A 25,797-nucleotide genomic window follows, 5' to 3' on the forward strand; every position below is an offset into this window, starting at 1 on the left:
TTTTTTGACACCCTCAACCGGCAGCTCCACGACGACTTCTTTCTGGAAAGGAAGAAGCAAACCCATCAAAAAGTGCTAGAGACACTGAGGCCGTCACCTCGACAACGCCCAATATGACAGCCGCAAGCTCTGCTTCAGGGACTTGTGAATAATCCGGTCCAGGAAGAATATCGCAGTTCTCTGTTTTCCCATCTTCCTCTTCATTAGCCAGAAAATAAAATCTTTACACGTGCTCAGGATTTGGCGATAGTTTGCTCGGCAATGTTGATTATTCAACCAAAATGGAAAACTCCATTTTAATCCTCGAGATGGGGTTTCCCCAGTACCCCAGTTGGTTTGTTCTTCTTAGCCAAGAAAATTCAGAGAAAATTTGGAGATTTAGGCTCCGTTTGATAACATTTATATTTCTTCCAATTTATGTTCTTTTATTCCTCGAAAAAAAAAGAATGAAAATAAATAAAAAACATAAATATGTTTGTCAATTAATTTTTCTATTCTTCAAAATAGAAAAGTAGGCGAGGCATAAATTTGAAATAGAAGCAAGAAATAGAACAAAATAACGCTTCTCTATTTTACATTTCTTCCACCAAAAAAAAAAAAAAAAAAATAAAGTAACATTTTGTTGTTGGGAATAATTTTTAAAAATAAGTAATTTTTTTCTTTCCTTTTTTCTTTTCTTCTTCTTCCTTGCCGCCCGCTGCCGCTCGTCGGCCACTGTCATTCGCTGGACACTGCCGACTAGAGGAGGAGCAAGAAGAAGAAGAGATGGAAAAAAAGAAAAATCTAAAACAATTATTAAAAAATTAAAAAAAAATCTACATTATAAAAAATTTGTGAGTCGTACCATTCTTATTCTTTTTCTATTTCAAGAAAAAAAAAATTGTATAATTACCAAACTCATTCTTTTACTCTGAAATTGTTCTAGGAAATAGAAATATAAAATGACTATTTTTGTAAAAAAAAAATTGTTCCCAAAAACAGAAATATTACTAAACGCGCCCTTAAAATCCTAGTGAGAGAGAGCAAACAAAAGGTAATGGAGAAGGCTATTAGAGACAAAGAGAGCAACGGAGACACTGAGGAGAGAGAAAAGAGACAAGAGGGTTGCCTCTCCTAACAAGTGGGCCCGCGCGGAACATGCGATGATCAGCAAGTGACCGAGGCATTTGCTAACTTGGAGCTCCGGACCTACCCAATATTTTCTCATCTTTTACTATGCCAGTGTTGCCACGTTGGCAAGTATGGGAGGACCGCATGATTTAGATGAAGATATATTTCACAAAAAAAAAAAAAAAGTTTGATTGATTCGATTGCCAATGTGCGTGAATAGTCAAAACATCAAAAGCATACTTAACCCTCGTTGTATTATTTTTGGAAAAAAAAAATCTATACTTTTTATCTCTTAGGTTGAATTTTGGAAATTTCGCTTTCATGTAATATTTAAAAGTTGCCTACTTATCTATCTATATGGATCTGAAATTAAAATAAGGATTATTGATTTTTAGTAGAATTGATGCTAATTAGATTGTCAATATGAATGCATATAAACTATAAGTAATAACTACCCACCCATGAGTAGCGCAGTTGGTTGAAATCTCTCCTTCCAGCGCATGGAGGTTGAGGTTTGAAATCCTGTGTTGCTAACGATTAAAACAGGGGGCCCGACGGTGGGTTACTAGGCCACTTTCCCCCGACGTATAGTTGCTGTTGGTCCTCCACCGCGGAGGCCTGTGAGACCCCAAATCGGCGTAAGCTAACAAGGACATGCTCTGGCGAATCCTCGATGTGACATCCTGAAATTTGATCCCGTTTCGATAAAATGAAATGTGCATATTGTCGGCACGCCTATGGTCCTTTTTCTCTAAGCTGATCACTCACGAGTTAACTAACATATTGGGTGAAGCCGTTAAGGGATATATCCGCGGTAAAATCCCTAAAAGCTACTTAATTGGTTGGATTGGACTAAAATCACGTTCGGTCGATTTTAACCATGGAATTTGATTTGGTTTCAGGAATTGAATATTCGAGCGTGTCACATTTAGGACCACGTCTCATTGTCCGTCAAATTATCGACGAGTCCGAAATTTCAATAAAGAAATTATCGGAGGAAAAATTGAAGACCAAAAGAAAATAGAAAGGGAAAGGGAAAGAGAAAAAGAAATAGAAAGGGAAGGGGGAGGGAGCTCAGTCAATTGTCGATCTCATATATATTCCTACTTAGCGTTGGATGACTTTGTAACCTTTGGGAATTCTTTGACTAAGAATGCTTTCAATCGTACGTAAATTTACGTTTCAGCTCCGTCCGAGTCTTGAGGCATTTAGAACAATTTCATGCTCAGTTTTTCAGAACTAACTTGAAGGGCAGACTTAGCTAGAACTAAACAAATATTAGGTGAAATTGTGAAAGTAGACTTTGTCGCGAGATTTATAGAGCAAGAAACAAATGTAGAACCCAACTTCTTGAATGAGAGTTTGTTAATATGGCTAAAAGTGGCTTACATTTTGAGCTAAGAAAGATGTTTGAAGTGATTTTACTAATTCTTCATGTTATAGTATTTAAAAAATAAGTCATGCCTTACCCACCAGGTGGGCAGTCAGGTTGGCGAGACATGCGAATAGATCTAGCGTCAGTTGAAAGTTTGAATCTCCGCGCTGTTATACACGTCTTAAGTAAGGGACTATGGTGGTGGGGTCATGTGCTAGCCTCCCTCCAGGTATAGTCGGTGGTCTCCATTGGGCAAGTCGGGCCAGTAGTGGTCGTGAGCACTCATAATGTGTGTCAGGCCAAATCCTTGATATAAAATAAATAAATAAATAAATAAATAAAATAAGTCATGCCTTCGTCAATGGCGTGAGCTTTGAAAATAGTTAGTAGTGGTCCATAAAATTTCGTATATTATTAGAGCTGAAGATCTTGATTTTGAATCTTTCTAGGCCCCATTTACCTTCCTAATTAAATTTCCTCACATAGTACTAGGTAAAAGACCAGATTAAGCATGAGGCAAAGTGTTCCCACAAAATCTCATACTTCCAGTAAGCGATTTGTGTTGCAGAGTATGAGACTTTATTAAGGGAAGAGGAACAAAGAAGGTTTCTTCAAAAGGAACCTGGCCATTTTTAACCTGTTGTTGCAACTTCACAGTCTCTCTTCCCTTCTTGTTTTGTGGGAAAAATACATTTGATCAAAGTCTTTGATCCATATTGATTTGCTCCTTACAGCATATTTAGTCTACTTTTACCCTTGTGCATGCATAGCATGCATAAGCTTTTGTCTCAAGTTCTTGTCCCTGGTGAATTTTTCGAGAGGAATGAGTCAATCTTGACTGGTGATAAGCAAATGTGTACATTTGTCGGAATAGCTTGTTTGACACCAATTTCTGCAATTAAATGTTGGACTTTTAGCCAAAACCTTTTGGATGTTGCAGTTCAAAGATTTCTTGGAATGCAGTTGAGGATGAACGGACTTGTTAAAGGACACCTCATTCATGTATAGGTGTTGCAGACTCTCTACCTCCCAAATAGAAACTGGCACTTGGGTTATGTTAGTGTACTTCAGATCCAAAGTTTCCAGGCAAGACAATCGCACCACTGACTTTGGAAGCGATTCAAGAAGAGTCCATCTGAGTCCCATGTACTTTACGTTCGGCAATATGTTGCCAAGCTCCTCCGGAAGAAAAGGCTTGTAGACACCCTCAAGATCAAGTACCCTCAGCAAACTCAAGTCCCTTGTCGGCACTAATGGTTTAAGTAACGCCACTATCTCTCCGGCCTGTGTTCCCAGCTTCATGGTGTTGAATGACACATAGGAAAGGAGTTGTTGGACACCAAGCGGCGGCGTGGAATTTTCACTGGTGGACAGTCTTTGATCTGGCTCGGCAGGTGTGATCTCCACGCGTGCTTCTTGTGCATTTGTTTCTAATCGCTCTCGTCCTGCTTCGGGCACATTCATGTGCGCATTTGCTTCTCCTACTCCTGAAATATCCCTATGTATGGCCATACGCGGGGCATCGGAATTCTTTTTATCATGAATAGAACAGTCAAAGATCTTGAGGAATCTTTCATTCTCAGCCATCTGATAAAAGACATCGTGCAACAATCCAGGCAAGCGGCACGATTGGGCACTCCTGTCCCATTTCTGTCGAGCTTCCTTGATCATGTGTCTAGACACCAGAATCTCAAAACATGCCTCTGCACTGTTCTCCGACGCTGAAGATACGAGATTTTCAGCTAACCAAAGTCTGAAGAGCCTCCTTGTGGGAATCTCAGATTCCTTAGGGAACAGAGTCAAGTACAGAGCACATTGCTTTAACCCTTCTGAAAGGTCATTAACGCTCAAATGCACAATATCTTGGAGTGTGGGACGACCGGGAAGCTGATCGACAAGCTTGGTGCATCCACTCAACGTGGTGGTGGATAAAAGTCCTCCGAGTAGAACGATCTTGGTAGGAGAACCGCCCAATTTGCTAAGAATCCTCTCTTTGAGAGGGAGGAGTTCTCCGTCCGGATTGACCCCATCGAAAGCGCTGCTACTATCCCTTCAATAACTTGTTGCTCTGTTCTTGGTTGAGGGGGGTCAACTCGAGATGCGTGGCATACCAGGGATCAGTGGAAGAGGGTATTTTGCTGTTACGAGTCGTGATGATTACTCTGCTCCCGTTCCTCGAGTCTGCAAGCACCTTTATCAAGAGCTTGTCCATGAGAAGGAGATCGGACAAGTCATCCAGGACCGTCAGATAACAGCACTCCATCAGGAATCCTTGGAGGACGTCGGACAGCTTTTCCTCGTTCATACAATCCACATCTCGCAATTCTGGGACCCTCAGCTGCTTGAGCAAGTCGATCATGAGATGAACCAGGTTAGGCTTCGGCCCAACCCGGACCCAAGTGCAGCAGTCGAAATGATGCTTAACATCCGCTCTGCCGTAGACGCTCCTCACTAGAGCTGTTTTGCCGATGGCTTCCTCGCCGACAACTGAAATCACTCTTAGCTTGGCGCCATCGTCTCTTTTATCATGGCACATCCATGTAAAAGCCTCGAATTTTGATATTGGCACATGTTTAAAGCTGATGATCTTGACCTAATTTTCACAATGGACTCATTGGAAGAAATTCAAGTCTCCCATAGGACAACCATGCAGTGCTATTCTTTTATCCTGGCCGACTGATCAGAACTTAACAGAATGTGGAAGTTAGATCATAAGCTCCTTCATGCTGACTTTTCTTACGACATGGCAGAGTATGGTGATTACTTTAGTTTTCCATTGTTTCTATATTGGATTTGTGAGGATGGCTGCAAGAATTTGAAAAACTACATGGTTAGGCTATAATCAACTTATTGCATTCGGAAAATATCGGGCACGTTGGTTAAAAGTAATGCAATCATTCTTATTGTACCAGGGGCCTCCTAGAGGCTGGAAGTAATAATACATGATATTCGTGTTTGATGAGACAATAAACTTTTTTACATTGCTGGTTTCCAGGTTGGAGTAGTTAAATTTTCTACCTGAAGGTCATTAACCACCCCCCCCCCCCACTCCTTTACCCTTTTGAGCCTTTGCAGTTGATATTTGACAATGCACGCTTGTATTGAAGCACTAACATATTAAGTGGTGTATGTGGAACAGTTGAGCTATGGTTAACTTAGAAGTATAGTCCAGCCAAAAAAGAAAAAGAAAAGAAAATCATCCTTAATCAATGTCCTATTTGTACAGTTGCCCTTGCCAGCAATGGCCAACCCAACAGATTCTCTGGAAACTCGGAAAAAACATGTTTCAGCTCTTCAAAGTGATGATAACAAGAAAACAGTTGACTTTTGGGAGAAGCTGGAGCGGGTAAGACATGGATGGCAAAACAGATGTGTAAGTCTGCCATACTTGACGGCTCCTCCTGTGGAACTATTTGGGTGGTCCCAGGATATAATTATGAAGTCAAATCTCTTGTTGAAATTATTGCCATTCAGCTGTCTGTGTTTTCTTCTAATGAGGAGCGGGAAACATATGATAATGTTGAGATTGAGCAACAGGAGCGAGAAGTGGACTTGGAAAGTCTGAATCGGAGAATACTAAAAAAGCTTAACTTGATGAAATGATGCAGCCTACATTGAAGACCGGCTCTCTCGACCAAGAAGATTGGCCCGCATTAAAGCTCTACGAAACCGAGAAGCCATAACGACATCTTGAGTCCATCCTGGAAGCTGGAAAGACACCTTGGGAGCATGAAGACGTTATGTTTTATTATTTCTCCTAGTTTTAATGTTCTGTCTTTATTTCTCCTAGTTTCAATGCTCTGTCTTTATTTCTTTGACGATATAAGCCATCCAATTTCTGGTAGAAGACGAACAGCTTTTGATGAATGAAAAACTTTGCTTGAAGCAAGTATCGTGGACCTTGTAGAGTTCATCTCCTTGAAAACCTAGAAGAGTTTTCACTCCGTCCTTGAAGAGTCGGAGCTTTTGAAATCTGCATCCTTAAAGAGTTGCAGTCATCAATCTAGAAGAATCGGTGCCCCCTCAACTTCCCCGGAGGCCTAGAAGAGCAACCAACGGAGTTTCTATCTTTTTATATTTTGTTCGTTATTTCCAACCCAATTTCGACCATCCTACAGTGCTTATTTCAGAAAACCCAAAACATAGAAATTGTAGATCCAAAAGTCTTTGTTCATTTGGTTTTAGAATTAGGTCGATCCGATCTGTATCAACAAAGATACGACTGTTCTCCTGAGCTTGTGCAGTGCTGAAATTCCTGTTTGTCCTGTTTCCCGTGCACGAGTCATTCTCCCGATCCTATTGTTTGAGAAAACCTACCCTAGGCTTGCATCATTTGGTATCAGAGCTTTGGAGGAGAGGACAATGCCTCCAAGACAAGCTAGGCATCGTGGCGGCAGAACCCTTCCCCTCAATGAATTACACACACTCGCTGAGAATATGCAACAACAAATTGATGAATTGACGCAAGAAGTTCAGCGATTGAGGGCTGAAGCAAATAATTCTCCACCCCGTTCCAGGACTGAAGATTCCCATGGTGACTCTTCCTCTTCGGAGAGTGTTCAATCTATTCAAGGTCGGAGGCATGTTCGACATCGTTTACAACATATTCGTGAGCCAGATTGGGAAAAGGAAATCAAGAAAGATGTTCCAAAATTTACAGGTAATGAGTCTCCGATGAAATTGTTGATTGGCTAACACTTGTGAATGAGGTGTTTGAGCATCGAAATGTTCCGGAGAATCGTCGCGTTGGGATCATTGCTATGCGATTCCGAGGCAAGGCGATTGCTTGGTGGAGACGTGAAAAACAAACTCACCAAGCCATTGGCAAAGCACAAGTCACTTCGTGGAGAAAGATGGAGGGCAAGATTCAAAAATATTTTCTTCCCAAAGGATATAAGAGAGAGCTCTACCAACGGTACCAAAATCTAAAACAAGGTACACGAACGGTGGACGAATACACCAATGAATTCAATGAGTTGGTGATTCGTAACAATATCCAGGACCCAGAGGATGTGCTTGTGAACAAATACTTGAACGGTCTTCAATTTTATATTCAAGACGCCTTGGAAGTCCTCAACATTTGGGACTTAGGAGATGCACACCAACGGGCACTCAAAATGGAGCGCTCTCATTCTCGGAGACAGCAATTTGCTAGTAAGCCTTCTACCCTACCCCATGTTTCAAAGCAACCTGCTACATCCGAGACATGTTGCTATTCTTGTGGGGAGTTGGGTCATCGTGCTAGTAATTGTCAAATCAATAAGAATCGACCGGCCGGTAAAGCCTTTTTGGTAGATGATGATTCTGATGAGAATGCTGAGAATCCACTTGAAGAGGAGTTGAAAAATGATGAAGAAGCTGCGGATGATGAACAAATAGTGCATGCTGACACCGGCGAACTTCTTATGGTGAGGAAAATTTTCCTACTCCTCGAGATGACACTTTGAGATAGGTGGCTGCGTACCAATATTTTCCATTCTGCTTGCACAATCATGGGAAAGGTATGTCAATTAATTATTGACTCTGGTTGTTGTGAGAATATAATTTCTAAAATAGCAGCAAACAAGCTGAAGTTGGAATTAAAAGCGCACCCTACACCTTATAAAATGTTGTGGTTGAAGATAGGTGCTGAGGTAACTATTTCAAAACGCTACCTTGTTAATCTATCCATTGGTTCTGTTTATAGTGACAAAATATGGTGTGATGTTCTGCCGATGGATGCTAGTCACATTATTCTTGGTCGACCATGGCAATTCGATAAGAGGACTATGCATGATGGTTATCGAAATACATATTCTTTTGAATTTAGAGGCAAGAAGATTACGTTGGCACCTAGTAGGGTGGGAGATTCTTCGATGATGATGGCAAGAATTCGAGGACGAATTCTTTAAAAGATGGGGAGGATGATGCAGCCTACATTGAAGACCGGCTCTCTCGACCAAGAAGATCGGCCTGCATTAAAGCTTGACGAAACCGAGAAGCCATAACAACATCTTGAGTCCATCCCGGAAGCTGGAAAGACACCTTGGGAGCCATGAAGATGTTATGTTTTTATTATTTCTCCTAGTTTTAATGTTCTGTCTTTAATGAAGACGTTATGTTTTTATTATTTCTCCTAGTTTTAATGTTCTGTCTTTATTTCTCCTAGTTTCAATGCTCTGTTTTTATTTCTTTGACGATATAAGCCATCCAATTTCTGGTAGAAGACGAACAGCTTTTGATGAACGAAAAACTTTGCTTGAAGCAAGTATCGTGGACCTTGTAGAGTTCATCTCCTTGAAAACCTAGAAGAGTTTTCAGTCCGTCCTTGAAGAGTCGGAGCTTTTGAAATCTGCATCCTTGAAGAATTGCAGTCATCGATCTAGAAGAATCAGTGCCCCTCAACTTCCTTGGAAGCCTAGAAGAGCAACCAACGGAGTTTCTATCTTTTCATATTTTGTTCGTTATTTCCAACCCAATTTCGACCATCCTACAGTGCTTATTTCAGAAAACCAAAACATAGAAATTGTAGATCCAGAAGTCTTTGTTCATTTGGTTTTGGAATCAGGTCGATCCGATCTGTATCGACAAAGATACGAATATTCTCCTGAGCTTGCGCAGTGCTGAAATTCCTGTTTGTCCTGTTTCCCGTGCACGAGTCACTCTCCTGATCCTATTGTTTGAGAAAGCCTACCCTAGGCTTGCATCATGAAATCTGCGTAACTTGAACAAATGAAAACTGCAAAGACAGAAGAGAAGAAATCTGGAAAGCCTGAACCAAAAGCAACAGTGAAGGTTGATCAGAAAGATGTTGCTGTGGCTGGAAAAGATCCATATCTTCTTGCAGTTCTGGATGATATTATTAACAAGGATGAAAAGAAAATTCTTTTTGCTTTAAGCAACATCCTCCATGGGCACCTTCTTAAGGCTTTAATCATAAGAAGTGGCAGAGATACCGGTATTGGCAATGAGGGAAATGGGGATACAATTTGGACTGAAGATAGAAGATCATATGAAATCAAATTCCTGTCTGATGTTGACTCATCAAATTTACTGCAGAATAGGGTCAAGGCGGCAGCTTCTAGGGCAACTGCGTTTGAAAGACTGTCTGCAGCTATTGAATAATACCTCAGGTCATCCTGGGGCAATTATTATGATGGCAGAAGCCATGAATAATGTGAAGGACTTTGAATTGGACAATGCTGTTGAAGAAGCGGTCTCTATACTTGAATCTGCTGATATCGAAACATTATTACAGCATGTGTATAAAATGTTGCCAATAAGTGCTGTTGGCACTGCAGATGCTTGTTTCTCCATCATGATAGCATCCATGACAATGAGCTGATAAGTCACTGGTTACTGGAAGGGTATTTTGATCACCATGATCATATTGAGAAGGCCTATGAGGAGGGACATCATACTCTGATGGAGCTCAAAGATTGCGGATTTCTAAGAGAAAAGGAGAATAGTTATGTTTATACGGAAAGTGATGCTTTGGGAGTCACTGATCACTGACGATATGGACTTAGCAGGTCTGCATCTGTTGGCATGGCTAGTGTGCTGAGTGGCCAAACTTGGGCTGGTCTTGGATGGTTATACAGACCAATGGGATGATCAAAACACGTAGTGAGAAAAGGAGCGAGATGTCCACACTCCTTGTAGATGGTGCTCGTTTTTGCAGGGAAGTCCCTTACGCATACAAAGACTTACAGTTCTGGTCATCTTAAATCCGATGTTCAAAAAGCTGCCGTTAGAACTTTCAATATTGAGGGAGCTTCAAGTACTTGATCTGAGGGGCTGTCGCCTGCTGGAGAATGTAGATGAGATCCATGAACTTACGAAGTTACTCATTCTTCAGATATCTGGGGCTCATTTTGTGGAGGAAATCCATGATGATCTTTTTGAGCATATGAAAGATCTTAGATCTCTTAGCTTATCTGAAGTTGGCATTAAGTGGCTTCCTGCTTCTGTCTTAAATCAGAGTGAACTCCGTTGGCTCATTCTTAGAAATTGTCCAAATTTGAAACAATTGTGTGATTTTAAATTATTGAAGACAAAGGAATCAGCAAAACAGGAAGTGCTTTCATTGGCAAAACTTGAAGTGTTCGATTTCTTCTGGTTCAGACTCTTTCACAAATATCCAGGTCAAGAGCCTCTCTTCTCTCCAGAAAATTCAAATTCTCATTCTATCCAAAACCAAGCTTGGGCGCTTGCCCTACTTTCGCAATTTGGGAGAGCTCACTCAACTCCACTTAAGTGACTGTCCATCCCTGGCAAGAGTTCCCACCCTAAAACCATTACCTAAACTAGAGATTTTTAGCTTTCGAAGGCAACATCTTTGAAAGAGTTACAAGCAGATTCTCTGCAAACTCAGATTCACTTTAGAATTCTGGATCTCCCGGGTAGTGCTGTAAATAAGCTACCTTGCAACATCAGCAGCTTATCTCATCTTCTTTTGAGTGGTTGTGTGGAGCTTCCAAAATTGCCATTCACGCAGGGCCTCCAAGGCCTTGAGGAGCTGAACCTTTCTGATGCCTCTATATTGGAAGAATTCAAAGATGAGTCATTCGAACATCTTAATTCCCTTCGCTAACTCATTCTCTCAAATTCTAAAATAAAAGCTCTGACATTACTTTCTGAAAATTCTGAACTTCGTTTGCACTCGGTGAAGAATGGTAAATTCCTCACTTGGTTGCCAAACTTGAGTTAACTTCAGAAACTGGAAGTTCTTGATCTCTCGGGATGCTCGGAGTTGGTGGTAGCAAGCAATGACTCCTTTTGGGGCATGTCTCACCTGAAGACCATCAATCTTTCAGAGACTACAATTAAAAGCCTTCTTCAAGTTGCTTTCCTATCAGCCTCCATCACCTAATAATGAGAAATTGCACCTACTTGAAAGACCTTCCTTCCTTGGAAGCTCTGTTGAACCTAGAGGTACTCGACCACTTTGGTGCAAAATCTTTGAGCATAAAACTCGAATTTTTTCGCCATATGAGCAATCAAAGAATTCTCAACCTCTCTGAAATAAAATTTGAACAATTGCTGTCTGTGTCCTACCTCACTAACCTTAGGGAACTGTCTCTAAGAGGTTGCTCCTGTAAAGTATCTGAGCTGGATGCCCTAAAGGAGCTTGAGCTGCTGGATCTATCGGGGACCAAAGTAAGGTTCTTACCTACCCTCGAGTCTTTTAGCAACGTCCAACAACTACTGCTGAGAGATTGTGCTGATTTGGAAGAAATGGAAAATTTGAAGTCTCTTACCAACTTGGCAGTTCTGGATCTTTCAGGGACAAAAATAAAAGAATTTCCTTATGATGTCTAAAATCGGACTAGTCTAGGGAAGCTCAATCTTCAGGATATGAAGCACATTAAAGAAGTTGACCGGAAGAAGAAAAAGTATATTCCAGAGGAGTTCCACTTGGGAGCCTGTGAATCCCTAAGTTCTGAGAATTCCGCATCTCCTGACCGGTCTTCCATATCAATATGTGGTAGCAGATTTCTCCAGTTCTTGGAAGAAAATCCTAAGTTGTGGGATACATGCTTCCAAAAATTCCACTTTTCTATTTGGCTTCCCAGAAATAAAAATGGAAGGATATATGACCTTGGAGACAGGGGCCTACTGATGGATATCAACTCTCAGGGAAGAATTCCTCATCCTAAAGAAACAGGGCAGTATCTGGAGATCCATGGATCCTATTGCCCTTCCAGTCTACCTGAACATGTTCTCGAGCATGCTGACCACATATCACTAATTGATGATAGCTCTTTAAGTCACTTATCTGAACTTGTTAAAGAGAATTTGGCATCAAAAAGAGCTGTTGGCTTGATAGGTGCACGAATATCCAACGTATAGTCGATGGAGAAGAAGATGCCAAAGCTTTGGGAAATCTTGACTTTCTTTATCTGTGTAATCTCTCTTCCTTAAGATGTGTCTGTGATGATAAACTGCAGTCTGAGGTCTTCCAAGGTCTTAAGAGCTTGTTTATAGATTGTTGCCCAATGCTCACTGACATTTTCCCATTTTCCAAGCTGCCAAAGAAGCTTGAAAACCTCAAAATCAAATTTTGTGCTGAATTGAAAGAGCTATTTAACCCTGGTATGTCTGCGGAATGTAACTTGCAGACCTTGGATCTTCTGGAATTACCAAAGCTTGTGAGAATTGGGGTTATGATGGTATCGCTGCGAGTACTGAAAGTGAGACAGTGTCCAAATCTGGAGAATCTAGAGGTAGTGCTTGGAGAAGCTGAAAATCTGGAAATCCATATTTCCTATGCTGCTGGGCTGAAGACCATATGCAGTCAGAAAGTGAAGCCAGGGAGCTTAAAAAATCTAGAACAGCTAAAAATAGAATCGTGTCCTCAGCTCAAAGAAGTTTATCCCACATCCTATTTGCCGCCGAACCTGGAGATTCTCGTGATTAATTCATGTGAAAGCTTGGAAACTATATTCAGAGGCAGCTCAGCAGGTTCTTCGTTGTCAAGATTCCGCGACAGGCAAAGAATGAGATGGTTGAGTGGGGGTGTTCGTACAGAACTGCAGTGCAAGAGTTCAGTACAACGAAGGAGTACAGGACTCCCACTTCTTCCGATGCACTTGGCATTTTTATATTCCGATGCCAAGCAGAGACAAGACCCAAAACTCCACTTGTTTAGCAGATCTGAAGGCAGTACAAGCAAATGCAAAAGTCACTTTGTACTGCACTTTCCTGGTGACTACATTATAAAAGACTGACTCTAAATATTGGAAAATTGCAAGATGTTTATGCTGCTGGCTGCTTGAGGAATGTAGAGGGTCCCATGATGCAGAAACGTTATTGAGTGCAGCGTTGATGAAATCACTTCCCATTTCTATGGCCCTTCCTCTTCTTTTCCCCATCTAAGTCTGGGGGAATAATGGAATGGGATCGTTTCACCAACGCTGCACTCAAAAATGTTTCTATGTTTGGGTCAGGGATGTCGAGATTCTTATTTTTATTCCAGGTTTATATTCGCATACAATCCGCTTGCATCTGTACTCCTGTCCTGTGGATCTACAGGCAGCAATAAATCTAGAGCTCCTTCTATGGTTTGCTGCATATTGACTTCTGATACAAAGTTCTGTTGTGATTGTATATTTACTGCGAAGTATTCATGTGAAAAAGATGGGTTTGTCGCTAAACCCATGTTGTACGTTCATCTGTGAAGATAATCATCATGAAGTCGTCAATATTTTCTTCTTTAGATAATTCGGAAAAAGTTGCCTATCGAGTAACGAGCTCAAGTTTGTTCACAGGAGATTCTCAGCTAGTCAAAAAGATAAATGAATAATTTCATGCTTCTTATGGAGAATCCAATTCAAATTAAAAAAAAAAATGTCAATTCAATCCTAAACCTTTTGTAATTATATTAATTTAGTTCATCTGATTAAATTTGGCATGTGAGTGCTAACGTGGATGCTGGTTGTCTTGTCTCGTGAACATTTACGTTGTAATTGTTTAATAATATTTATATTTTTTTCGAATTTGTTATTATTTTTTTTCTCTTTTTTTCTTCATGGGTCATTGCGGGTAAGAAAGTCAAAAGTCAAAGAGGAAGAAGAGGAAAAAATAATAAAAAATAATAAAAAATAAATTATTATTAAAAATTTGTCATGTCAACGTTCCTAAATAGTCGATGTCGACCAGTGTCCACGTTAATACTGACTAGCCAAATTTGTTTGAATAGACTGAATTGGCGCAACTATAAAAGATTTAAAAATGAATTGATCAAAAAATAATTTAGAGCTGAATTAGCATAATTACAATAAATTTATAACTCTCTTAGTAATTCTTCTCGTTGATCAAGGCCCGATTAACACATTTTCCTTTCCTTTGGGATTAGACCTTTCTCCTATGACAGACAAATTCGGGCTAAAACTATAGTAGAACTTTGTGTGCCTATGCTGTCTTTATGTTTAATATAAGGCCTTGGCAATAACAACAACCACACCACGGCTGTGAAGCTTGCTTGAGCTGGATGAGGTGTTGTCGATGTCTAGGCGATAGCCCCATGCCCTGCTCTCTCTCATGTTTTCCTTCAAGTTCACTCTCTCTATTTCAGATTTCTAATATGTGACATGGCGTTTTCATAAAAAAATTAAAAAAAAAAAAAAAAAAAACCTCAGATTGTGCATCGGGAGAATCAAATGCACAGCGGCCACTTCTTCCATCGAAGTATGAGCATACGTGGCTTTTCTTGCACGCTTGCCAACCATGGATGATGATTTGTAATGAAAAATGATATCTCCTAAGGTATTTTGCCAATTGCCAGATTGAATTCTCCAACCAATAGAATTGGTACATAGCAAATCATATCCAAACTAGAGAGCGGCTCCTCTCAACACACAACATCTCCACTTAAGATATTTGGTAAAACAATGGCGACAGATCTAATTTGCACAAATCTTTTTATTTTGCAATTCAATCCAATCCATTCAACCCCCAAAAATTTCAATTTTTCCCTTACCAACTTTCTTAATTGTTACCACCCATGGTAGCGGTGTAGTTGGTTGGACGCTGATTCCTCTCACAAAGATAAGGGTGGTGGTGACTCTACCTGTTGTCCAGGGTTTACCCTCTGGCTGCCGGTTGTACGAGATTCCCTGGGTCACAAAAAAAAAAAAAAAAAAAAAAACTTTCTTGATTTTTTTTTTTATGCCCAAGATTCGCCAAGCCTGTCGGGCTTACGCTAGGCAACTCATGGCCCGTAGAATACACAGTATACCCCGGACCAAGCGTTAATACCTGGGAGAAAACTAGACCTCACTATCATGGCCCCTACGCGTTAATACCTGGGAGAAAACTAGCACGGGACCTCACTACCATGGCTCCTACGCGTTAATACCTGGGAGAAAACTAGCACAGGTACGCGTTAATACTTGGGAGAAAACTAGCACGGGACCTCACTACCATGGCCCCTACGCGTTAATACCTAGGAGAAAACTAGCACAAGACCTCACTACCATGACCCCTACGCGTTAATACCTGGGAGAAAACTAGCACATGACCTCACTGTGCCATGCCTCCTACTTAAAACGTATTAGCAGTACAAAGTTTCGATCCTATGACTTATGCGGTGAAGTTCCCAAAGCCGAACTAACTCAACTACTCACCCGGTGGATTCATTGATTGTTTCGACCCAAAAAAATAAAAAATAAAAAGAAAAAACTCCCTTGATTGTCAATTTGCCATCAATAAACAGGCGACACGGCAAGCTTTTTTCTCAGGCAAATTGAACCGGGGGTTGGGTGAGGCGAGGGAATGAACTCGTCACGTGTCAACCTTCTCCCCGTCCTAAGTAAAAATCACGCGTTGCTTCCAAGCAAGAGCGCCTCCCCCATTGGCCCATGACGGGCCCCACCCCTTCCCCCCACACGCCACGTGGCAGTATCTCAGTTTAGAGAGAGAGAGAGAGGGAGAGAAGGAGGAGCGCTTGCAGGAATCTATAAATGGAGAAGATCGCCAGATTCAGAGAGCCCCCCCGCGCTCTCCGCCGTTCTTCCGCTTGCCTTCCTTCCTACGCCGAGCCGCTGACTCAGGGCAGAGGCGCGGACGGCGTTTCCGCTCGCCGGAGGAGGTCCGGGAAAGCCGGAATCTTCCCCCCCCCCCCGGGTCGGATCTCGGGTCGGGTCGCCCCGCCGCCGGGCCCCACATGAGCTCCTTCTTCGATCGGGACGGCGGGCCGAGCGCCCCGCATTTCCTCGTCGCCGGCTGCTTCGCGCTCGGCTTCGTCGCCGCCAGGTCCTTCCTTGACCGGTTCGTCTTCCGTGTAAGGTTTCTTTGCTAGTCGGGTAGGCGTCTTTTTGCGCGTGTTCTTGTTCTCGATCGCCGTTTGCATATGTGGGGACCGGCGTGGGAAATGTCGTGCTGGGTTTTGCTAAAGATCGCGCCTTTAGATTTGTGAAGCTGGGAGATGGGTTTTTCCGTACGATTCGTGAGGCGGATTTCGCGTGTCCTGCTTGAGCATGTGATCCGAGCTATACTTAGATTGAGGGGGAAGGTCAGATGAAGAGATGGGTTTTCCAGGAATTTAGAGATTAATGGTTGTGGAGATGGCATTCTTGTGTGACGGCTTGCCTGAGCCAACGAAGCATTGAAGCTTACACGGCAACATTGCTTTGGCAGACCTGTTGAGGAGATGATGGTTATACATCTGCGATCCGGAAATGGCTCGATGCTCGCGGTGCTGATATTAGGGAAATTTATTCATGTGCTCGCGCCATTACCCATTGGTCGGATTGTGTGCCCCTGATTCATGTGAGCCCGATGCATGCAAATACCACTTAGGCTAGTGTTTAGCCGCTTGTATAATGCTCTTTACACCCAGCAAATCTTATTTTGTGGATTTTGTGACTTATGAAATTGTTTCATTGCTTCTTCTTTTTTCCAATATCTTGTAGAGGCTTGCGATCTCGTTGCTTCATCTTGGATCTGGGCAGTTGAAAATCAATGAGGCGGTCCAGGCGAAAATTGTAAAATGTTCAGAATCTATGTGGAAGTTGACATACTACGCCGCTGTTGAATATTGCGTTCTCAAGATCACTTATCACGAGCCATGGTTCTGGGACACATCAGAGTATTTTGAAGGTTGGCCTAACCAGCAGTTGAAGTAAGTAATTTCATGCTTGTGAGATTAACAGCTTTGATGCATTTCCGAGTTCTAACTATCAACATACTCAGAATTGCATTTTCACGGTGATCTATTGTCATCTTCAGTTTGTTGTTGTCATTCGTGGCGAGTTGTTAAGCTCTCTCTCTTCTTTGTCTTTTCACTTGTGTTATTTGCTAGCATGCTTAAGTTGCTAAATAACGTAAGCTAGCAATAATGAAAAGGTTGGAGGGCTCTGTGAATGTGTTAGCTCAGCAGACATGCCAAAAAATTATTGTGTTACTGCTGTGAATTAGAGTGCTGATAAAACAAGCAATGCTATTTCATTGTATATACCCCACTGCTTCTCACCTATTTTACAGTACAAAGAGTCCTTTCATTTCAAGTCGTATGCAAGAATGTTGGTCAAATTTCGAAGGTTGCAATTGCAGAAGCACGTGTACTCATCTGTTTTTCATCATTTCAGGCTTCCTCTAAAGCTTATCTACGTATGCCAATGCGGATTCTACCTTTACAGTATTGCTGCTCTTGTTACCTGGGAAACTCGAAGGAAGGACTTTGCTGTCATGATGTCCCATCATGTAATCACGGTCTTCTTGATTGGCTACTCATACTTGACTAGGTATTTGTCTCATCTATACCCTCAAAGAGAATTACAGGCCGTGTCACCTGAAACCATCCATATCTAAAATGCACTTGCAACTTGTAAATGGCATATAAACTAGTCATTGAAGATCAACTTTGTCTCATCTATACCTCTACAGTATTGAACTTTTTTTGCCCATCTTATCCGCTGGCACAATCTATTTTATGAAAATGTGCGTCTTCTTATCGCAAGACACTTTCCTTGCTTGTGCAGTTTCTTTCGAGTTGGCGCAATTGTCCTGGCACTTCATGATGCGAGCGACGTGTTCTTAGAAGCTGCCAAAGTTTTCAAGTACTCTGAACATGAGCTTGGAGCGAGCGTTTTCTTCGGATTATTCGCCCTTTCATGGCTCATGCTACGTCTAATATACTTCCCATTCTGGGTCATTAGAACAACAGGGTGCGACCTCATGTAATTGATCTCAATTCATTTACTTCTACAGGTTTTAGGATACCTTGGGCTTACGATTGCTTTAAATTGTGCAGTACCACTCTCTGTGATTACTTACCAATGGAGGAAGCTTATGCCACACCGCTTTATTACATATTCAACTCAATGTTGCTGATGCTGCTCATCTTCCACATTTATTGGTGGGTCCTAATATGCTCTATGATCAGAAGGCAGCTAAAGAACCGAGGAAAAGTGGGCGAAGATATACGATCCGGTAAGCCTTCAACTCAACTTCCTTACATAGTGTGATGCACGAAGTCATGGTGTCCAAAGAAACAGGCTGTGCCATATCAGTGTGTTTATAACCTCAATTATGGAGTGTGAATTCACTACTGATATCTATATATACTGGTGCAGATTCAGAGGATGATGATTAGATAGCAGATTGTGTCAAGCCAATTCAGTTCGACAAGCTTATTTGTAGATGCAGAGGTTGAGAATGGACCTTCGGTGAGGAACTCATTTTGAAGTACATACACAGTCCAACTAAGGACACTTTTCATGAGTTCTTGTGTATAAAATGAAAAACAGGCATTGTGTAAGTTTCCCTTTTGGCTCCATGGATAAAACTTCAGTTTATTTCTTTTTGGAATTAACGGCATATAATGCCACAATCAACATACCATTACGAAATAAAATAATCATTGTTGAAGTGGCTACAATTTAGTTCTGAGGTTTTCTTGGAGCATGTAAGAGGTGACAAAGAAAACTGTCAAAACTTTCGCCATGATAATCAAAGGTTATTTGAGCTTTAACGAGGAGAAACCCAAGATAGAAGATGGGGGGAGAGTAGTTGCTCTGCTCACCATGTTCTGGGATAGATATTAGAGTTCATATTTTGAACCTGATGCTTTCAGCCAGATGTAGCCCAATTTGAAGAAAAACCCCTAAGCCAACCTTCAAAAACAGAGGAATTTAAACTCAGAAACAGAGAAAGCAGGAGATGAGATGTTGCAAGGTTGAAAAGTGAACAGAAGAAGCAGGAGGAATTTTAAATGGACGACCACTATACTGAAAAATTTTGCATGAACAGACCTGTGCAAGAGTAGAAGAAATACAACAGTTGGTCGAGATCTTAAATGACAAATATTACTGAGAAATGCAGAAGACTTGTGAATCTCGTGAATATGGCAGATGCTGGATTATTATGTCGGCGCATCGAGGTGACCCCTCTGTGATCATCACTGGGAACATTTTGGCGTGTCGATAGAAGAGATCACATAACCAGCCCATCAACTGGACGTCAAGTTCTTCACATTTAGGGCCGATTCGCATGTGCAGATCAACGTGCATCAAGTCGCAGATTATGAGTGTACCAGATGCAATATGTGCAGGAAGCTTACCTCTTGCCTCATACAGTGCAGGAACTTACTGAAGTAAGAAATGTACAGCAAATTTAAATGTAGACGGGACGGAAGCAAACATGGCTAATCGCGCATTCACCCATCAACTTTCTCTGTTGCGGGTATTAGAGGGCTTGATGAAACTATACTTCTAAAGCCTAAAGAGATTGCGTTTGAACAGGAAATTCAAGCATGAAGCATCACTTCTCTATTGTGGGTATTGATCTGATCAATTCCTTCTACTGATTGCACTATTTAATAGTTTTAGAACTTAATTATACTTTCGTAACAAATTTTTAAATATTGAATGCACTTATCATCTTTATTTTAAAAAAGAAAATCTCATTTTAAAATTTACTTTCCAACGTACTTTTCCATTGTGATTATCAAATACTATTTGCTTAAAAAAAAAAAAATCTTTGGAGTCAAGAGAGATGCTAAATCTAAACAGTCGAAGAATTTGCCAACCTCACCCTTAATCACCTGCCTCATTTTAAGACGTGTCCTCTATGATATTGGTAACTTATTTATGTAAGACACAAAAACAAAAACAAATAAAAGAGAGAGGGAGGTATCGACAATGCCCCCGCCCCTCCCCGCCAGGGGCGGTCATGGCGTGACCTAGTAACCCTCACCGGCGACACATGAGGATCGTCAGCCTTCACTAGCTAGTGATGGAGCAAGTTGACTGTGGTGTGCCATGTCACCACCATGTTTACACTGCACGACAATCTTTCACCACCAAGAAAATATTGGGTAGGCCAGGCACTCCAAGTAAGCAAACGCTTCATCCACTAGCTGATCGCCACGTGTCCCGTGCGAGGCCCATTCGTTCGGCAAAGTCTCTCCTCTCTCCTTTACCGGTCTCCGTTACTTCTCTCACCCCTCTCCGTCTCCGTCACCGTTTTTTTTTTTTCTCTCACCTCTCTCGTCTCTCACTCTTGCTTTCTTTGACAACCTCAACCGGCAGCCCCACGACGACTTCTTTCAGGAAAGGAAGAAGCAAAGCCATCAAAAAAGTGCTAGACACACTGAGGCCGTCACCTCGACAACTCCCAATATGATAGCCGCAAGCTCTGCTTCAGGGACTTGTGAATAATCCGGTCCAGGAAGAATATCGCAGTTCTCTGTTTTCCCATCTTCCTCTTTACTAGCCAGAAAATAAAATCTTTACACGTGCTCAGGATTTGGCGATAGTTTGCTTGGCAATGTTGATTATTCAACCAAAATGGAAAACTCCATTTTAATCCTCGAGATGGGATTTCCCCAGTACCCCCGTTGGTTTGTTCTTCTTCGCCAAGGAAATTCAGACAAAATTTGGAGATTTAGGCTCCGTTTGATAACATTTATATTTCTTCCAATTTATGTTATTTTATTCCTTGAAAAAAAAAAAAGAATGGAAATACTAAAAAAAAAAAAATATGTTTGATAACATCAATTAATTTTTCTATTCTTCGAAATAGAAAAGTAGGGAGGCATAAATTTGAAATAGAAGCAAGAAATAGAACAAAGTAACGCTTCTCTCTTTTACATTTCTTCCACCAAAAAAAGAAAAGATAGAACAAAGTAACATTTTGTTGTTGGGAATAATTTTTAAAAATAAGTCATTTTTTCTTTCTTTTTTTCTTTTCTTCTTCTTCCTCGCCACCCGCCGCCGCTCGTCAGCCACCGTCATTCGTTGGACACCGCCGACTAGAGGAGGAGCAAGAAGAAGAAGAGAGGGAAAAAAGAAAAATCTAAAACAATTATTAAAAAATTAAAAAAAAAAAAAAATCTACATTATAAAAAATTTATGAGTCGAACCATTCCTATTCTTTTTCTATTTCAAGAATAAAAATTTTGTATAATTACCAAACTCATTCTTTTACTCTGAAATTGTTCTAAGAAATAGAAATATAAAATTACTATTTTTGAAAAAAAAAAATTTGTTCCCAAAAACAGAAATATTACTAAACGCACCCTTAAAATCCAAGTGAGAGAGAGCAAACAAAAGTAATGGAGAGGGCTATTAGAGACAAAGAGAGCAATGGAGACATTGAGGAGAGAGGAGAGAGACAAGAGGGTTGCCTCTCCTAACAAGTGGGCCCGCGCGGAACATGCGATGATCAGCAAGTGACCGAGGCATTTGCCAATTTGGAGCTCCGAACCTACCCAATATTTTCTCATCTTTTACTATGCCAGTGTTGCCACGTTGGCAAGTATGGGAGGGCCACATGATTTAGATGAAGATATATTTCACAAAAAAAAAAAAAGTCTGATTGATTTGATTGCTGATGTGCGTGAATAGTCAAAAACATCAAAAGCATACTTAACCCTCTTTGTATTATTTTTGGAAAAAAAATTTATCTCTTTAGTTGAATTTTGGAAATTTCGCTTTCACGTAATATTTAAAAGTTGCCTACTTATCTATCTATATGGATCTAAAATTAAAAGAAGGATTATTGATTTTTAGTAGAATTGATGCTAATTAGATTGTCAATATGAATGCATATAAACTATAACTAATAACTACCCACCTGTGGGCAGTGTAATTGGTTGAGATCTCTCCTTCCAGCGCATGGAGGTCAAGGTTCGAAATCCTGTGTTGCTAATAATTAAAGCAGGGGGCCCGATGGTGAGTTACTAGGCCACTTTCCCCCGACATATAGTTGATGTTGGTCCTCCACCAAGGAGGCCTGTGAGACCCCAAATTGGCATAAGTTGACAAGGACATGCTCTAGCGAATCCTCGATCACCAAAAAAAAAAAAAAAACTATAAGTAATAGCTTGTTTTAGTTTGACATTCATAAGATTTAAGATAGAAATAAAGGGGAAATAGTTTTTTTTTTTTAAAGTAGTATAGATTGATCTTGTCAATAAGACGAAATATGTTGGCTAAAATTGATCATCTATAAAGGTATAATGATCAAAAGTATATATTGTTTCATCGGCTTGCGTGCGTAGTAGGCTTTACATGTCAATATAACCGGTGTTGGTTGCAAAGTTTGCGGCAAATCATCATTGAAAATTGGACGAAAAAACTAAAATAATTATTGAAGAATATTAAAAGGACTAAATTTGTTATAGATGAAAATATCCAAACCCAAGACCTAATTTACTCTTGGAGAAATCACATATAACCCCCTTGAACCTTGAGAGTAGTACATGTTTTGCCTTGAAACTTTCAACGAAAGAAGTACAAAAAAAAAAAATGTCATAAACCCATTGCAATAGTGCTAATTCAATCACAAGTCTTTCAATGATGTTAATTTAGTTATAAATCTTCTCACAATTTATCAATTCACTAATTTCAATTAATTTTAGCCAAAAATTGTTGATGTGGACACTGACTACCCTACATGGCATTGCCGCTTATGTTGACAATTTAAAAGAAAAAAATGAATTTCTTTATTTTCTTTATTTCTTTCATTTTGGCAAGCAACTTTGCTAGCCATAAAGAGAGGGCCGACAAGCCCTCACCATCAGCCTTTGAGGACTTGTTGACGCTTGCCAGCCAAAATAATAGGGGGAAAAAGAGAGAAATAATAAAAAAACAAAAATATTAAAAATTAAAATTTTATTAAAAATGTCACATCAGTTATGCCTCATAAAATAGCCAATGTCCACATCAATGATTTCTAAACAAAATTAGCCAAATGGCAAAATTTCAAAAAAATTAAGATTAAATTGACACAATATTCAACTTGACTCTCATTTTGTTACAAATGTTAACTCTGTTTTCCTATTAGCGTGGCAACGTAAATGACTTTTAATGGACCAAAGTTGTCGTCTTCTTTCTTTTTTTTTAAAAAAAATCTCTTTCGCCTTTATTTGCCGTAAAAGTATATATATATATATAGGAAATGGGATAAAATTAATTCAAACAAAATTCTAATAATACAAAAATAAAAATCAATAATGATAGTAAGCAATTAGAAATTGTTAAAATTTGATAAATACATGCACCTTAATATAAATAAAATAAATATTTTAAAGAAATAAACGCAAATGAAATAAATAGGGAAAAGGCCTCAATAACAAAAAGGTCAAATGACAAATTACTCATTATGTATTTTATTGACTAATGGAAAAAATGATTGATTAATAAAAGAGTACTTCTAAATTCACTCTTAAGATGGCTCCATCCATCCCTATAGAGGATGGAAATAGAGGACGGAAAAGACGGAATTAACTCATGGGTCACGTTTCTCACCTTCTCTATATCTACTAAATCTTCATTCTTCACCCACTAACCTCTATTTTCATCAACCAAAAACAAACCTCTATTTTGTTTATTTATTTATTTATTATTATTTCATTCTCCCGATAATGGCAGGCAACAAGCCCCCCTTTTTTTTTCCTAATGTTTTAAAGTTGTGTTTTGCTACACAAGAGCAAAGTACATGATCAATAAACTTTGTCTATGAGTCAAAGTCGAGCGTGTCACTGAAATTGCCAACGACGAATTCAAACATTGTTAAATGCTTGTTACTGATGGAGGAAGCAGCTTGATAAAATTCAATAAAAACCCACAAAAGAGAGGAGAACAAGAAAAAATTGGACGAGAAAAAGGACTAAAATATTTATTGAAGAATAATAAATTGACTAAATTTGTTGCAGATGAAAATATCCAAATTAAAGACCTAACTTACTTTTGGGGACATCACATATAACCACCTTGAACCTTGAGAGTAGTACATGTTTTTCCCCAAAACTCTCAATGAGAAAAGTACAAAAAGGAAGTCATAAAACTATTATAGTGGTGCTAATATAGTCTCAAGCTTTTCAATCGTGTCAATTTAATTTTAAATATTTTCATAATTTACTAATTGAGTGTTTCCTGCTAATTTTGGCAAAAAAATGCTAACATAAACGCCGACTACCCTATGTGACATTACGGCCGCTAACATTGATAATTCTTACAATTAAAAAAAAAAAAATTATTCTTTTCTTTATTTCTTCCATTTTGGCTAGCAACCTTGCTGGCCATTGGATGAAGGTTGGCAAGCCCTCGCTGTCAGCCTACAAGGACTTATTGAACGTCACCAGCCAAAATGATAGGAAAAAAAAAAACAAAAAAAAATATTAAAATTTGAAATTTTATTTAAAATGTCCACATTAGCTAGGCTCCATAAAATGACTAGCATCCACGTTAGCGAATTTTAATCAAAATTGGCTAAATAAACTCAATTGGTAAAATTTGAAAAAAAAAAAAAAAGATTAAGTCGACACAATGTTTTACTTGACTCTCATTTTGTTACAAATGTTAACTCTTTGTTATTTTTCTGTTAGTGTAGCAATGCACATGACTTTTAATGAGTCAAGGTTATCATCTTCTTTCTTTTTATAAAATCTCTATTTCACCTTTAATTGCTGTAAAAAGTAATATATATATATATATATATATATATATATATATATAGAAAATGGGATAAAACTAATTTAAATGAAATTCTAATAATTTAAAAATAAAAACCAATAATGATATTAGACACTAAAAAATTGTTAAAATTTGATAAATACATGCACTTTAATATAATTAAAATAGATATTTTGAAGAAATAAATGTGGATGAAATGGATAGGGAAAAGACCTCAATAACAAAAAGGTCAAATGACAAATTACTCATTATGTATTTTATTGACTGATGGAAAAAAACATTGATTGATTAATAAAAAGGATACTTCTAAATTCACTCTTAAAATGGCTTCATCCACCCCCTTAGAGGATGGGAAAGACGAAATGATCCAACTCATGGATCACATTCCTCACCTTCTTTGTCTCCACTAAATTTTCATTCTTCACCCGCTAACTTCTATTTTCATTGACCCAAAAAAATACTTTTTTTTTTTTTTATAATTTCCTTCTCCTAATAATGGCAAGCAATGGGCCCTTTTTAATGTTTTAAAGTTGTTTTTGCTATGGTAGAGCAAAGTGCATGATCAACAAACAGCGTTTGTGAGCCAAAATCGAGTGTCTCACTAAAATTCCCAACAACAAGCTCAAACATTGTGAAATGCTTGTCATTGATGGAGGAAATAGTCTGATAAAATCCAATAAAATCCATGAAAAAGAGGAGAAAAAGAAAATTTTGGGCAAGAATATAGGTGTTTTTTCGAGGCCTATTACTTGAGAGGAGAGAGAGAAGAAATGGTGTCTCGTTGCATAGTGAGGATGAGATACATAAAGCATTTCGTGAAAGCAAGACAGGCATCACTGATCTCACATTCCATGTATGTCCAAGCACTTCACAACACCAAATCCACCCTTCATCAATTCATCAACAACAAGA

The 25,797-nt window shown here is 39.6% G+C and overlaps 2 protein-coding genes across 3 annotated transcripts; one reads left to right on the forward strand and one right to left on the reverse strand.

Annotated features, from left to right (window-relative positions):
* Window positions 1-13: 13 nt before the first annotated feature.
* LOC108960891 (putative disease resistance RPP13-like protein 3) lies at window positions 14-5,021 on the reverse strand. Its single transcript, XM_039317672.1, has 4 exons — window positions 4,597-5,021; window positions 3,410-4,535; window positions 1,677-1,728; window positions 14-198 (listed from the first exon to the last, which is right to left on the reverse strand). The coding sequence occupies exons 1-4, from the start codon at window positions 5,019-5,021 to the stop codon at window positions 14-16; spliced, it is 1,788 nt and encodes a 595-aa protein (XP_039173606.1).
* An 8,197-nt stretch (window positions 5,022-13,218) lies between these two features.
* On the forward strand, window positions 13,219-18,910 carry LOC104453200 (LAG1 longevity assurance homolog 2). Of its 2 annotated transcripts, none has more exons than XM_039318335.1 (6): window positions 13,219-13,413; window positions 16,879-17,087; window positions 17,554-17,709; window positions 17,947-18,132; window positions 18,219-18,397; window positions 18,541-18,910. In XM_039318335.1, the coding sequence occupies exons 1-6, from the start codon at window positions 13,393-13,395 to the stop codon at window positions 18,558-18,560; spliced, it is 771 nt and encodes a 256-aa protein (XP_039174269.1). In that variant the 5' UTR covers window positions 13,219-13,392; the 3' UTR covers window positions 18,561-18,910. The 2 variants fall into 2 exon arrangements, with proteins under 2 accessions (XP_039174269.1, XP_010066022.1); XM_010067720.3 differs by lacking the exon at window positions 13,219-13,413 and adding an exon at window positions 15,945-16,247.
* Window positions 18,911-25,797: the final 6,887 nt, after the last annotated feature.

The sequence above is a fragment of the Eucalyptus grandis genome, chromosome 7 (genome assembly GCF_016545825.1).
Source record: "Eucalyptus grandis isolate ANBG69807.140 chromosome 7, ASM1654582v1, whole genome shotgun sequence".
Taxonomy (NCBI): Eukaryota; Viridiplantae; Streptophyta; class Magnoliopsida; order Myrtales; family Myrtaceae; genus Eucalyptus; species Eucalyptus grandis.

Coding starts and splice junctions, on each gene's coding strand:
- LOC108960891 (XM_039317672.1), bottom strand. CDS start 5,021: ATGTGCCATGATAAAAGAGACGATGGCGCCAAGCTAAGAGTGATTTCA. Junction 4,536..4,596: donor CCCTCTTCCACTGATCCCTG/GTATGCCACGCA, acceptor AAGTTATTGAAG/GGATAGTAGCAGCGCTTTCG. Junction 199..1,676: donor CGTCGGGGGAAAGTGGCCTA/GTAACCCACCGT, acceptor TGGCTAATGAAG/AGGAAGATGGGAAAACAGAG.
- LOC104453200 (XM_010067720.3), top strand. CDS start 16,131: ATGAGCTCCTTCTTCGATCGGGACGGCGGGCCGAGCGCCCCGCATTTC. Junction 16,248..16,878: donor TTGACCGGTTCGTCTTCCGT/GTAAGGTTTCTT, acceptor AATATCTTGTAG/AGGCTTGCGATCTCGTTGCT. Junction 17,710..17,946: donor GGCTACTCATACTTGACTAG/GTATTTGTCTCA, acceptor TTGCTTGTGCAG/TTTCTTTCGAGTTGGCGCAA.